Source organism: Anolis carolinensis, chromosome 5 (assembly GCF_035594765.1).
Source record: "Anolis carolinensis isolate JA03-04 chromosome 5, rAnoCar3.1.pri, whole genome shotgun sequence".
Taxonomy (NCBI): Eukaryota; Metazoa; Chordata; class Lepidosauria; order Squamata; family Dactyloidae; genus Anolis; species Anolis carolinensis.
Genome location: NC_085845.1, coordinates 15399317 through 15413669, shown reverse-complemented (window position 1 = coordinate 15413669; position 14353 = coordinate 15399317). Strand labels below are relative to the sequence as shown.

At 39.4% G+C, this 14353-nt stretch overlaps 1 protein-coding gene across 7 annotated transcripts in view; it reads left to right on the top strand.

Annotated features, from left to right (window-relative positions):
- The window catches only part of rasgef1b (RasGEF domain family member 1B), a 263110-nt gene that overhangs the window by 225145 nt on the left and 23612 nt on the right, over nt 1–14353 (top strand). For all 7 annotated transcript variants that reach the window (XM_008110988.3, XM_008110987.3, XM_062981543.1 and 4 more), the window contains 2 exons: nt 10294–10476; nt 13537–13659. In XM_008110988.3, coding sequence (XP_008109195.1) covers nt 10294–10476; nt 13537–13659 — 306 coding nt within the window. The remainder of the gene's footprint in view (nt 1–10293; nt 10477–13536; nt 13660–14353) is intronic.

Here is a 14353-nt window from a genome sequence, read left to right as displayed (position 1 = left end):
TAGTATCCGCATAATCAGATGGGATTCCACTGAATGAGGAAAACATTGGTCTCTGTGTTTCTCCAGTTTTTAAACTCAATGAACCTACTGTATATGCTTTTTCACCACTGAAAATTTTGTTTATTGTCTTCTGTCTTCAAGTTATTTCCTATTTATGGCAACCCTAAGGTGAGCTTATCACAGAGTTTTCTTGGCAAGATTGGTTCAGAGGCATTTGCCTTTGCATTCATCTGGGGCTGAGAGAATGTGCTTTGCCCAGCATCACAATGTGATTTGCCAGTGGTTGAGCAGGGATTTCCAGGGCCCAGCACTCCAACCACTGTGCTACATTAGCTCGCTGATGATAATACTGAGGGTAGCTAATAAATACATGTTCATACTTGGATGTAAAACATTTCAGCACAGCAAATTGTAACCTGCATACAACAAGAAACAGACATCTTCAGTTTGAATGCCTGCCAATGTATGGTGGTCCCATGAATTACATAGTCAAAGAATACTTAGAAGATGGTTTTTCCTATGAAATTAAAGAGCCAGAATTTATTATGAAGGTCCATTAGATGAATATAGTTTCCAAAACAATCTCAGTTCAATTTATGTATTTCTCTTGCTTTCCTGACGTCCACCCATACGTGTTTTGAACTAGAATCTCCATAATTCTTGGGTAATGGTTATACATGGGAGTTGTTCTCAAGTTCATCTAAAGAGTACTAGGTAGCATCACCTAAATTGGTTGCTTTTCATCCAGAAGACTTCTGCATGCAAGATAGATTGCTATTGACTGAAGAAGATCATTCCTCTATCCATTTTTCCCTCATTGTATTTCTCCTTTTTGCCCCCTCCTTTTTGTCTGAGCTCTTTGTCACCTGCATGAAATGAGACCAAAAGCTATATGAAGTCTTAAGACAAAACTTGATTCCAGGAGAAAAGGGTTTGGAAATTGAGCAAGCTTTTCACTTAAAGATATGGGGCTTCAAGATCATGCACAGCTTTTCCTTGTGCTCTGTAACCAATTGATAAAAAATGCATTATGGAGCCAGCATAGCATAGACATTTGAACATTGGACTATGATTGGAGAACAAGATTAAAATCCCTGTTTTGCCATGGAAACTCAATAGATGACCTTCATACATTCTTAACCATTGGGCCACCATTATTCAGAAAGCCATCTTTTCTCAGCTAATTTCTGCAAGAAATTGAATGTTTTAACAATCTGAGATTCAGCCATTGTGGCTTGTAATTGTGGAAACTATCTTTAAAGGCTGCATGCTCCTGGAAATTAGTTCCAGGTCCAACTTACAGCCTTCAGTATTTTAGGCTGTTCACTCCTGAATGTATGGGAGCACTCATGAAACAATAGTTAGTTTTAGTCCTCGTGTAAACAGTGCTTATTTAATGACCTTTTGGCCAACACAGCAGACATTGAGATCCTTTTTAGTACTTACTTATCTGACTTGAAATGCTATGGTATGTCTGGCAAATTTACTACCTTAGTTTGAGTTAAGACTATATGCTTGTTCTCCAGCTGGCAGCAGATTGGATAAGATTTCAAGCTTTCCACCTTTTAATCAGAAATGTGGGAAGTTGAATCTCGATTGCTACTTGCAGAGTGAAGCCACACGAGACCTTAGATGAATGCTGTCTAACATTGCAATGCAATGCCAATTTCCCAGTTTATTTGGTGATTCTGTTTCTATAGGGAAATTTATGCACTCTTCATTTTTTGGCCACTCCACTTTATGTGGGTGCTGTCCTGGTGCTGAATGTCTGTCTGCAAATGAGGCCATTACCTGGATGGCTGCTTGGAATAGGCCCCATTTATTTCAGTAGAGTTTTACTTCTGCCTCAGTGTATAGATGAAAACACAATTTTATTCAAGTACAAATTCTTGAATAACAGTATTAAAACAGAAGGGATAGACAGAAAATCCAGATGTGAACTAAAAAGGAGATGCTTATTTCTATCCTGTGGACTGTTGTCTGAAAGTACACACTTCTTTCTTCCAGCTGCTTGATCATAAATAATGACTTGAAAAAGCAAGGTTGTGTGTGTGTTTTAATTGTATATGTTGGTTAGCTTAAGTCTGTGGTATATGATTTTCAAATTAATTCACTCCATAAATCATCTGGCTTTCTTGCAGAAAGCATACTGATATTTTTCGGAGTCTCTGGTGAACTATTTTATGTTGGCATTTCCACAATTACAAGCTTTCTGGTCTATGCCACAGTGGCTGAATCACAGACTGTTAACACATTCCTTGCAGAAATTAGCTGAGAAAAGATGGCTTTCTGAATTACGGTGATCCTACACTTTGTCATTTGGAGACACATAAAACTGTCATATTCAGCAGATAGGCCTGACAGTGTGGTGTCTTACAACATCTCATTCTTTTTCACATTTCACTCCAGTGCACAGACATATACAGAATTAAATGGTACAGCAGATGAAGCTACAGCAACCAAGACTGCTTATGGAAACTGAATTTTCTGCACCCTGATTTGAAGATTGGCTCATAAAATCCATTAATGTGTGAGTGAGGAGTGAAGTTACATTTACTAAACCTACAGTCCATAAGTGCAATGTGAACTTTTGTAGAATGATAGTTTTCATTCTGTACATTATATGACCTAAAGTTGAAATGGAGTCTGGAAACCTGTGGGAGAATGTAGAAGCAACCAGGCTAGTTGAAGATTAGTATTTTCCCATATGAAATCCACCAGGGCTTTGAGATCTCCTGGGAAGACCAATCTAACAGTTCTTCCACTTGTAAAGGTACATTTGTGAAGGATTTGAAAAGAGGAGGCTTGCTTTCATCATTTAGAACTTTCTTTCAAGGGTGGCTGGGGATGTATCTACACCAGGCATGGGCAAACTTTGGCCCTCTGTTAGGAATGGTGGGAGTTGAAGTCCAAAACATCTGGATAGCTGAAGTTTTCTCATGCCTGATCTACACTGTAAAATTAATGTACTTTGACACCAGTTTAACTGCCATGACTGAATGCTGTGGAATCTTGGGAGTTGTAGATATACAGGGTCTTTAGCCTTCTCTGCCAAAGACTCCTGATGACTCACCAAATGACAACTCCCATTTCTCCATAGCAAGTAATGTGATATTAAACTGCATTAATTCTATGGTGAAGATGCAGCCTAAAATGATTTCCTTCGCTGTCGTCTTTCACCAGCCAGACACAGATCTTCTTATCCAGACAGCTTCTTTACACAGGTTTCTTGCTGAATTGAGCAATTTGATTGGGAAGGTGCACTACTTATGTAGTTTGTTTTTAAGCTGCTTCTTTCTACAGAAATGTTTTAATTTTATGATTTCATTGCATTTTGAGTTCATTACTTCTTGTGTCTTTTTCTGTACCTGCATTTAATCTTGTTCTGAGCTACCTTGAGTCCTGGTTTTGGGAGAAAGGGGGGTTGTAAACCAAATGAATAAATTAATGAATATGAGGGTACTCATGAAAACTCTCTCCTCGAAATGTTCATGCGTGGCTAGTTCCAAATGCTCAAGGGAGATTTAGGCTTCTGTTTCTGGACCACTGGATTTCCCTTTACTTTTCCATTCCATGTACTTTGGGATATGACTTAGAGGCTTACTGTTCAGTGAAAACAAGCTGAAAATCCCATTGATTGTTTTCATCTTTGTACGGATATGTGCCTTTAAGTCGCCTATTGACATACATCGATCCCATGGATTTCATAGGGTTTCCTAAGGCAAGGCAAGGGGTACTCAGAGGTGGGTTCACCAGTTTGTTTGAGTAGACCTAAATGTTTTGATTCTCTCCAGAATCAATAATTTTATTGATGATATAAGGTTGGGAGTCTACAGGCGTTCTGTTGCCTGAAAAGTGTCAGGAGGAAGGATATCTGGCCAGAGAATGTTGCATGCTTTTGTTTTGGTTAGGCTTCTGCATGTCAAGCAGAAGTAGAAGCGGAAAATATTACTTCGATAGGGAGCATTTCCTTTTCTGCAATCTTGCTGGCCACACTGTCTTGGGAATTATGGAAGTTCTATATCTAAGTATGCAATGTCTGGAAACACTTGGAAGAAGGGAACCAATTGGTGCTCATAACTGATCAAATTTCCGTTGCCTTTTCCTTCAGATGTTTTTTTTCTTTCTCCTTCTCCACTTATCAGCTCTGAAGGAAGGGACGGCATTTTACTCCTTCTCCTTTTGTTCATCTTTTACCCTGTCAAGGTGACATGTGGTATTCTCATCGTGTCTTTCACCTGCTGGGTCCCTGTCCTAACTGATCCTTGTTCCAAGGAAGAAGTCTGGCCCTCTTCTTTCCCCCTTCTGCTTTGGCATGTGGAGCTCTCTTATTCTTTTCCTTCACCCCCTGCTGACTTTTCAGTGCTGGGGAGAAATCCAGTCCTCCGGTTGAACAGCTGCTCAGAGTGATGGATGTGACTTTTCAGATGCTGAGCCGGCTGCCCTCTCTTATTTTGATGCAAATTTCCTTTGGCGTCTTGAAAAGAAGGATTAGCAAGGGGGTCATGTAGGCCAGGGAGGCTCTGCTCAGTGTGCCTTCTCCCCCTTCTTTCCAAGAGCAGCAAGTTTTGTTTTCTCTTATTGTTTACTCACTCTAGCCTCTAGCCTTGTGTAGGATTTGAATGCCTTCATTGTCCTGACCTGCTGCCAGAAGCAAGCCAGGCTTTGGCTCTCTATGCATGCAGTGCCATTCCTCCCTCTGTTTTTTGTCCCCAGGAATCCAGCTAATAACTTAATAGCTTCTCTCTCTCTTTCTGAAGAAATGCTTTGTTGGAGAATGCACAGATGGAGAGGGCAAAAGAAGCTACTTATCTACAGGCTGTGCTATTACTACTACTACTCCAAAAATCAGGTGTTTTCCCAGGCAGGCATGCAGCAAAGCCTGCACTGATTTCCAAATGCCTGTATTTATTTCCTTTTTTTTTTTTTAAAAAAAGCAAGGTTTCCCCTCCCATTCCCCACAATCAACATCCCTGGAGGACTTGGCACACAGTAGAGAAAAGAAGCCACGGCGTCTGTACTTAAATTATGGCTGGGGGGTGGTGGGGGTTGGAGTGTTCAGTCTTGTTGTGGGCCAACGCGTGTGTGTCGAGTGTGCCAATGTGCTGTCTGTGGCAGCTGGTCTATATGAATGGTGGCTGCAGTTAGGATTTTGTTCCTAATTGTTTAGAGGAGTCTACGCTGTGGGATATGTGTATATGTTTGTATATATTAGGTTGCATATAAATAGAATCCCTCCGACCAGTATGGCCCATAGCCAAGCTGGTTGGTAGATCTGGGGAGTTGACTATTGATGAAAGTTGAGGAAGGAAGGACAAAAAGAAGTACAGTAGAGTCTCACTTATCCAAGCTAAACGGGCCAGCAGAAGCTTGGATAAGCGAATATCTGGGATAATAAGGAGGGATTAAGAAAAGCCTATTACACATCGAATTAGGTTATGATTTTACAAATTAAGCACCAAAACATCATGTTATACAACAAATTTGACAGAAAAAGTAGTTCAATATGCAGTAATGTTTGTTGTAATTACAGTACTGTATTTAAGAATTTAGCACCAAAATATCACGATATATTGAAAACATTGACTACAAAAATGGCTTGGATAATCCAGAAGCTTGGATAAGTGAGGCTTGGATAAGTGTATAGAAGACAAAAATAATGACTGCATACTATTTATTTAACTTTCAAATGGATAATGAAGACATTGAAATAAGTAAAACATTGGCTCAGTCATTAATCAAAATGGAGACTGTGGTCAAGAAAACAGAAAATAACAAAGACTCGGGAGGGTAGCTATATCATCACTAAATATCAGAATCAGAATAATTTATGCTATAGCAATACTAATTTATTTACCCATCTCTCCTTACTGTTTGAGGTGGGGCACAACATACTTAAAATACATCATACTACTAAAATATATTCCAAAACAGTATTTCCAATTTTTATGTATGGTTGTATGAGAGCCAGAATAGTGTAGTAGTATGAACATTGGACTATCACTCTGGAGACCAAGGTTTGAGTTCTTGCTCAGCCATGGAAACCCACTGAGTTGACTTGGGCAAATTACATTATCTTAGCCTCAGAGGGAAGCAAAAGTAAATTCTCTCTAAACAAATCTTGCTAAGGAAACCCTGTTATAGTTTCACCTTAGGGCAATGGTTCTCAACCTGTGGGTCCCCAGATGTTTTGACCTTGAACTCCCAGAAATCCTAACAGCTGGTAAACTGGCTGGGATTTCTGGGAGTTGTAGGCCAAAACACCTGGGGACCCACAGGTTGAGAACCACTACCTTAGGGCCTTCAGAAGTCAGGAATGACTTGAAGATACACGATGACAACAATGTATGGATGTGAAAATGGGACAGTGAAGAAATCTGACAGGAACAGGCTGAATTTAATTGAAATGTGGTACTAGAAGAGAGTTCTATGGATACCATGGACTGACAAAACAGATAAATTTGGATACCCAAACAAAAATTCATCCTGAAATTTCACTAGAGACCAAAGTGCCCAAGCTGAGCGTATAGTATTTTGGATATAACATGAGTCAATGAGACTCTTTGGAAAAGGCAATATGCTGTGAATTTTTTGTAGGCCAACCTGGAGATGTTAGAGATTAAATCCAATACCTTCATCACTGAGTTACAGCTTTGCCCCATTTTTATACATTTAATGCATTGAATCTCATTTTAATTTTAATGCAGTTAAAACATGAATGTAATTAACTTTAATGCAGTCTGCTGTTAACTTTAATGTATGCATTTCATTTCAACTTCAGACGATGAAAATCGTTGGCTGTTATGACAGGTCAAGGACATATAGTGGAGTTTGGGATAAATGCCACTTGGGGTGTGGACATGGGGGATTGTCTTGATTCTAGTTTGGGACTTTTGTTTTCATTTCAATGTGAAAAATCAGTTTCAGTTCTTCATGCACTTTGGAGTGGGAAATCTCTTAGTCTGGAAACAAAAACCCAGATTTGGAAACATTAAACCTGACCTGCAAGAACTTGAAAAACAGGTTATGTAAGTACTCTTTATCTACTCAGTGTCAGCATACCTGTGGCCAAGGATATTGGAAAATGATGGCCTCCAGTGGAAGCAGATAAGGAATGGGATCCTGTACAATGCATGGGAAATAAAACCTCATAATCTCAATGGTCACCAGGTTGTGGAAGAAAACCGTTCGAAATGTTGTTGTGTGTGCCTTCAAGTCAACTCCATTTTACATCATAATCATAGGGTTAGCTTGCCAAGATTTATTTAGAGGGATTTGCTATTGCCTTCCTCTGGATCTGAGAGAGCGAGTGACTTACTCACTGTCACTTAATGGGTTTCCATAGTTGAGTATGGATTTGAATCTATTTTCCAGAGTCTTTCAGAGCTTATTTGAATGCTCAAATCATAGTGTAAATCATAATAAAACATACACCATGTTTGAGTAACATACACTGTGATGTAGCAATTTGAGTAATAGGGCATGGCTATATATGCCGATATAGATATATAGATGCCCTATTACCTGAGTAGGAGGCAATTTCTGAATATTTCTGAAATTTCTGAAAATTTATCCAGATGTTGTTGGACTGCAATTCCAAATATTATCTAGCATTACTGAGGCTAGCTGGGGCTGCTGGGAGTTGTAGTCCAACAACATCTGGAGGGCAGCGTGATCTCTAGCCCTTTCGGTGTGTATAGTTGTAAAGTTGAAGGCTTTATTGGGGAAAAGTTCAGTGTTTCTTCATAGGAGCACAAGGAGAAATGTTGTAAGAACATCTTTTGCATCTCTTATCTGAGTTTCTAGTTTCTTCTGTGATCCTAACACAATACCAGAGCTCCCTTATGCTGTTTGTTGAGTATAGGAACTGATCCAAGGAAGGGTTTGTGCTGGATGTACTATCATCAATGAAGAATTTAGCACTTCAACATTTCTCATTTGTTTTTATAAAATACTTCCTTGTTTAAACACAAACAGAGAAGATAAAATTGGATTATGTTATGTTAGCCCATGGACTTTTCAAATCCAAAAGTGTTGGTGTCGGAGCTTGTTTGTGCATTTGCGTATATTGAATGAAAATTGTCTCAAGTCTGGTTTGTTTGCATAACCGTGGGCAGGATCATTGTTGCCCATACAAATCTATATGTATGAAATGTCAGGTTAAAGTTGTGATTTTAATTTAGCCTTATTGAAGACTTGAGACAAACTGAATTGATGAAAAAAGTTATAAGGATTTTGGAACCTCCCTGTTATGTTTTCCTTGGTATGAAAAGTTCAGATCTCATTAATACTTGTCTTGGACCTGTCTGTAAACAAGGGTCTTCAAGAGAGTCCCTTTTGAGAATCCCTTACTTTCAGAGCCTACTTTACTAAGCAAGGATAAGACACTTTCCCGTGTTACTTGCAGATTTGGAATGTGTTCTTTTCAGAGTTATGTTCAATTACCAGCTTTTTTCTCTTTAGAAAAGAGTGAATTCTCCTTTCTTAAGTTAGGCCTTGAAAACTGTTTTATTGCAATAATTTTAATGTTGTCATTTTAAATTGTTTTAAATTATGTTTGTGTCAAGAGGAGCTTTTAGTGGGAAGGCGTAGCGAATAAGAACAATTATAAAATGGAAACTCACAGTGTAACCTGAGCAAAAGAGATGTCAATATAATTCAATTCAAAATTCCACATACATGTGAATAAAAATGTGTTTGTCAGCTCCATAGCAACATCTAAATGTGCATATCTACACATGTTTAGACTATCTTGTTTGATCTTTCAAATTCTTCAATATGTTTTACTGTTTAAATTATTCCAATCATTTTTAATTATTCAGATTGACATTATTGTATGCCACCCAAATATTCTTTGATAAAGAATGGGATAATAATATGGTGGATTGACTCAATCAAGGAAGCTATGACTCAGATTTTGCAATAGCTGACTGAACAAGACTGTGAGAACGGAATCACATATGGTTGTCTGTAGTCAAAGCATACTTGTTGGCACAGACCAACAACAAATAAATATTATAATGTTATTATGTTGCTATTAAAGAAATTTGATGAAGAGAAATTCCTGTTGTCAGCTCTTGATCCAGTCTGCTGAATTCCATGTAGGCATTTCAGGTTTTTGGCAGCTTAATGACCGACAAATCTGTTTTGCTTCAGTCTTGTTCCACTAAATAAATTCATAGACAGGCTTCAGCTCGAAGTTTAGTTCTTTGAGTCTTTGACATCTTGTGTAAGTACAGCTTTCCAAAATAATGTGTTAATAAAACTTATACAGGTGGAGTGTCCCTGATCCAAAATGCTTCAGGCCAGAAATGTTTTGGATTTCATTTTTCTTATTTTGGAAAACCTGAATTCATACCTAGTAAGTCTAAACACGAAATTAATTTATGTTTCATGTTCACCTTAAACACATAGCCTGAAGCAGTGATGCTCAGCCTGTGGGTCCCCAGGTGTTTTGGCTTACAACTCCCATAAATCCCAGCCAGTTGTTTATTTACAGTATTTATATTCCACCCTTCTCATCCCGAAGGGGACTCAGGGCGGATCACATTGTACACATATAAGACAAGCATTCAATGCCATATAAACATAGAACAGAGACAGACGCAGAGGCAATTTAAACCTTTTCCAGCTTCCTGAGGGTATGCTTGATTCTGGCCACAGGGGGAGCAGCTGCTTCATCATCCACTGCGACAGCAACTTCCTCATTCCAACGGCAGCTGGATAATTTTTATGATGTCGTAAATTAGCCTCCCCACATATAAGTGGTACCTACATTTCCTACTTGATAGATGCAACTATCTTTCGGGTTGCTTAGGTCAACAATGAGCAGGGGCTATTTTTTATTTTAATTGTTGGATGCTCACCCCGACACGGGCTGGCCTCGAACTCATGACCTCTTGGTCAGAGTGATTTATTGCAGCTGGCTGCTAACCAGCCTGTGCGACAGGTGTTAGGATTTCTGGGAGTTGAAGGCCAAACATCTGGGGCCCCACAGGTTGATAACTACTGGCATGAAGGTAAATATGTATGTATGTATATATGTAAGTAAGTATGTAAATAAATTTGTGCATGAAACAAAGCTTATGTTCATTGAACCATCAGAGAGAAAAGGTGTCACTCTCTCAGCCAGCCATGTGAAACATTTTGGATTTGGGAGCATTTTGGATTTCTGGATAAGGGATAGTCAACCTGTACAAACATTTCCACAGATGTCGTTGAGTCAAGGATCATGCACTGTTCTTCTCAGGAAACGTTGCCCTAATTTTTCTCCTTATTCTCTTACCTTCTCAGGAAAGTATGCCCCAGACGCCCCCCTTTGCCGCAATGTTCGACAGCAGTGGCTACAACCGGAACTTGTACCAGTCAAGAGAGGACAGCTGCGAAGGATTGTGTTACCATGACAACAATTTGCTGTCCGGATCATTGGAAGCCCTCATCCAGCACTTAGTGCCCACCATTGATTACTACCCTGATGTAAGTCTGCTCCATTTGCAAATTAAATTGGCCTGGCCTCCTGGGCCTCTGAAGGGGAAGAAAGGGGAACTCAGCAAGGTGTGTTGTGCATATTGTGCAGAAAGGCTTTTCCTGTGGGGAGGATGAATGACTACCAACCAGTCGCGGTCTTAAGCTGTCTTTCTTGTCAAGGAATTCAGCATCTCTTAAACTGGGCTTTATTTTCCTGCTGGATAAACCCCAGGCATTTAGCCATGTTGAAGGCTATCAAACCTGGTCAAGAAAAGACCACAAAAGACCCATCCTGTGTAGATTGGCTCCCTCCCTTCTTTTTGTTGTAGCTGCACTCTGTTTCATTTTGTTTTGATTTGAGATTTGGTAGACATATATTCAGCAGTAAAGTCATATTGCATTTAGGTGGCATACAAAGGCAGTTTTCCCTAGCTCAAAATATGGAGATACGCACTTGCTGTCTTCTCAGTGAGCTTAGAAGCAGCTGGAGATACTAGAAAAAGGCTCCCCTCACCATCAAGTTTTCACCAAGAGTCGATGAGATTGAAAAGGGTGACATTTCAAGACAGGTGGCAAAAGCATATGTGCAAGTAAGTCATTCCCTGTGTGTCCTCAGGGTAATAGCCAAAGAGAATCACACATTTTTCCTTCTCCTTCATGGAGACATTCAAGACCTTTGCCTTGGTTGCCTGGTCAGCTGTCACACGGAGGAAGCTCTGCATGACTTCTTTTGGGAGAAAACATAGAATGGCTCAATTTTTGTCTAGCCATTTTGAATTTAGAGAAATCTTTATGTTAGGGTATACAGGAGAGGCTGGGGATCCTATATACAGTGGCTCCTTGGTATCTTCTGAGGTTTGGTTCCTGGAAGCTACCCCCAGTGAATATTAAAATCTGATTTATTTCACCTGTGCTGAGTGAATGGTAATGAACAGTGTGGAAGTCTTCTGCTGTTGGTTATATTCTTCAGAGTTTAAAAGGAGAGGGTGTTCAGGATAGGGCCTGTCGCCTCCTAAAACAATTTTCTACCCCAAGAGTAAGTGCCCTTTGCCACTTAATTATGGATGATTGCTCAATGTTCAGCTATGAGAATCCATGTGCAAAACATGCATGTATCTTCATCTAGTATGACATACACAGTCTGCATGCAGTTGTATATGGGAATTACATAAATGAAGAACAGGACTGGGGGATATTTGACCTTCCGGTTATTGTTGAGTTGCAAGTCCCATCACCCTAGCCACCGTAACTGTGTAATTAATTTGTTTATACCCACCTACAGTACTTACCTATTGTAAGCTGAGAATGGGAGTCATCTCCTAGTTCCCCGTTTTGATCTGGGTTGTTGATCTTGCTGAGTAATTGATTATGATAAATATTATCTGAATGTATTATGCGTCTGATGTCTTTGATATTCATTATTCAAATAAATAAGCTTGCTTTATTATGACTTCACAAAATTTACCGAAGCCTTTCATGACTGATTCATGTTGTTGTATTGAAGCTGTGTGATAAACTTAGTGACAGCCTTATTGAATACTCACAAGGGAAAGACAAACTTTTGATGCCTCTTGGAATTTTCCACTCCATGATTGAGTTGCTGATAGTAATAGAACAACAGGCATTCCATCCTGGAAATTTGCAGAAAGGGCTATATTATACCAGCCTTCCCCAAAGTGGTATCTTTTAAGATTTTTGATACTTCAACTCCCAACAGGTTCGCATATCAGATAGGTGCCAAGTTAGTGAAGACTCTAGTATACTCTCTTGACTTCATATGTATAATATGTATCATCATATTCTCCTGGCCAAGTATATTGTCCTCCAAGGATAGAGTCTTGGCAATGAATCTGTTAATGACTGTGGTGACCTATTCTATAACCACATGGTCTTTCGCATTGAGGACATAATTTTCTAGATGGAAGGTTGTCATGAAAAGGGTTTCATGGTGTACTTTCCTCTTGGCACATATCTTCCTTTCTCCAGGTATTTGTGCCTCTTCCAAATCCATAGCACTGTTGATAACAGCTAACCTCCAGTTACAATGCTTGAGTGACAGAGCTTCCCAGCTCGTGGTGTTTATACTAAATTTTTAAGGGTTATCTTTGGCCCATCTTCTATTGTTCACCAATATTCCATTTTCCGTTAGTGAGTTGGGAAGAATAAAACATTTAACAGTGAGCTGCTTTGAAATCCATTTGTTGGTTGTAGGGATTTTTGGTTGGACTATCTAGCTGCCTGGTGATGGACTCATTCAATGTGTCTGAGAGCAGTGTGTTTATTTTGAATGTGGAATTCTCAACTTTGTCAGTGGATGCAGTTCTCTACATGTTACTGGACTGCGTCTCCCATCAGTTATGCTGACCAAGGCTGATTAAAAACGTGGTCCAGTGACATCCAGAGGACCACAAATGACTACAATCTCAGACCTATCCTAGATTGCCACTTCCATAGAATTTGTGAGTTAAGTGTTGCAATATTGTTTCTACATTGAAAAGTCAAAATGAAATGCAAAGTCAAAAAGTCAATGGGTCTCTTTCATGAAGTATTTCAGATGATCAGTTTTATGCTGAAGAAGCAGCTGCTCATTACAATTTATATTTGTTTAGTTCTGTATTATTTGCTGGTTAACATTTTGATATTAAACTATGGAGCCAGGTGCTCTGACACAGAAACACCATGTTTCCTCTGTAGGTGTGCCTGTGATGAAATCTAAAACTATAATCACAGTTGCTAATTCTGAAGAAGCTCTGGAATTGCATAGCAAGCAATTCTTGGGAACCGAATGCCTGCATATTCTTCTGTTGCACAAGGATCGTCGGCACTCATCTGAGTGATGTGCCCTGCCCTGTCTGTTGCTCTCGCCTTGCGTAACGAGAATGTGATATATCCAAAAGTGGATTCTGAACACAATGCTGTTTAGGACAATTAAGCTTCAGTGCTTGCCTCTGCAGTATTGGGTTATCTCCCAAGATAATGTAACAAATTGTTTCTCGCTTGATAAAACATGTACACACATTTGGTCTCAGTGAAGTAAAAGTGTTTCTTGTCTTTTTCCCCTCACTGCAGAGAACATATATATTTACCTTCCTGCTCAGCTCTCGCCTTTTTGTTCATCCTTACGAGTTAATGGCAAAAGTTTGCCGTCTGTGTACTGAGCAGCAGAGACTGGATGAACCTGCTGGTGATAAAGTAAGTGAACTGTCTGATCAGTGTAATTTAGTTGTGTATCATGATAGATTACAGGAGAGAGATATACAGGAAACTCAAGAATGCCCGAATACTCCAGATGTATTGTGCAAACTGCCCACTCCTTTAGAGGTAATCCAGTGTTGAGTCAGAAAAAAATAGTTTCTTCCCAAATTTGTGTGGGAACCAATGCTTTAGTTCTTTGGAACCATTTCAGAGATGAGAAACATGGCAATCTGTGTGTCACAGGCAGAAGAAACCGTACACAAAATCATGAGAGATTATTCTAAAGGAGGTCTTCTGCTCTGCCACTAGTAGACGTTGGTACAGCATTGATTCCCCTTTCTCTGCTAGGAAAGAAAGAGCATCCTTTTGTTAACACCCAGTATAAAACCCATAATCAATTGGTACATGTAATAACCAGGTAAGATTAATGTTATCATCCAGTAATGTTAAGAGTTTGGCTGTCCTGCCCATCATTGGTACCTAGGAAAGCCAAAGGTTTGGGGCTTTTGTTACAGCTAGACTTTTAACTTATTTCAGAGGCTATAGGTGGTGACCTTTCCAGGTGTTTACAGCTTTTCTGTTTAACATTTGTTGACAGACTACTATGTTACTCATAGCTGTTTGTGTTCATACATTTTTGCAAATAAGAGTTGGAATACGTTAATAGTTTATCTCAGGGGTGGGATCCTGT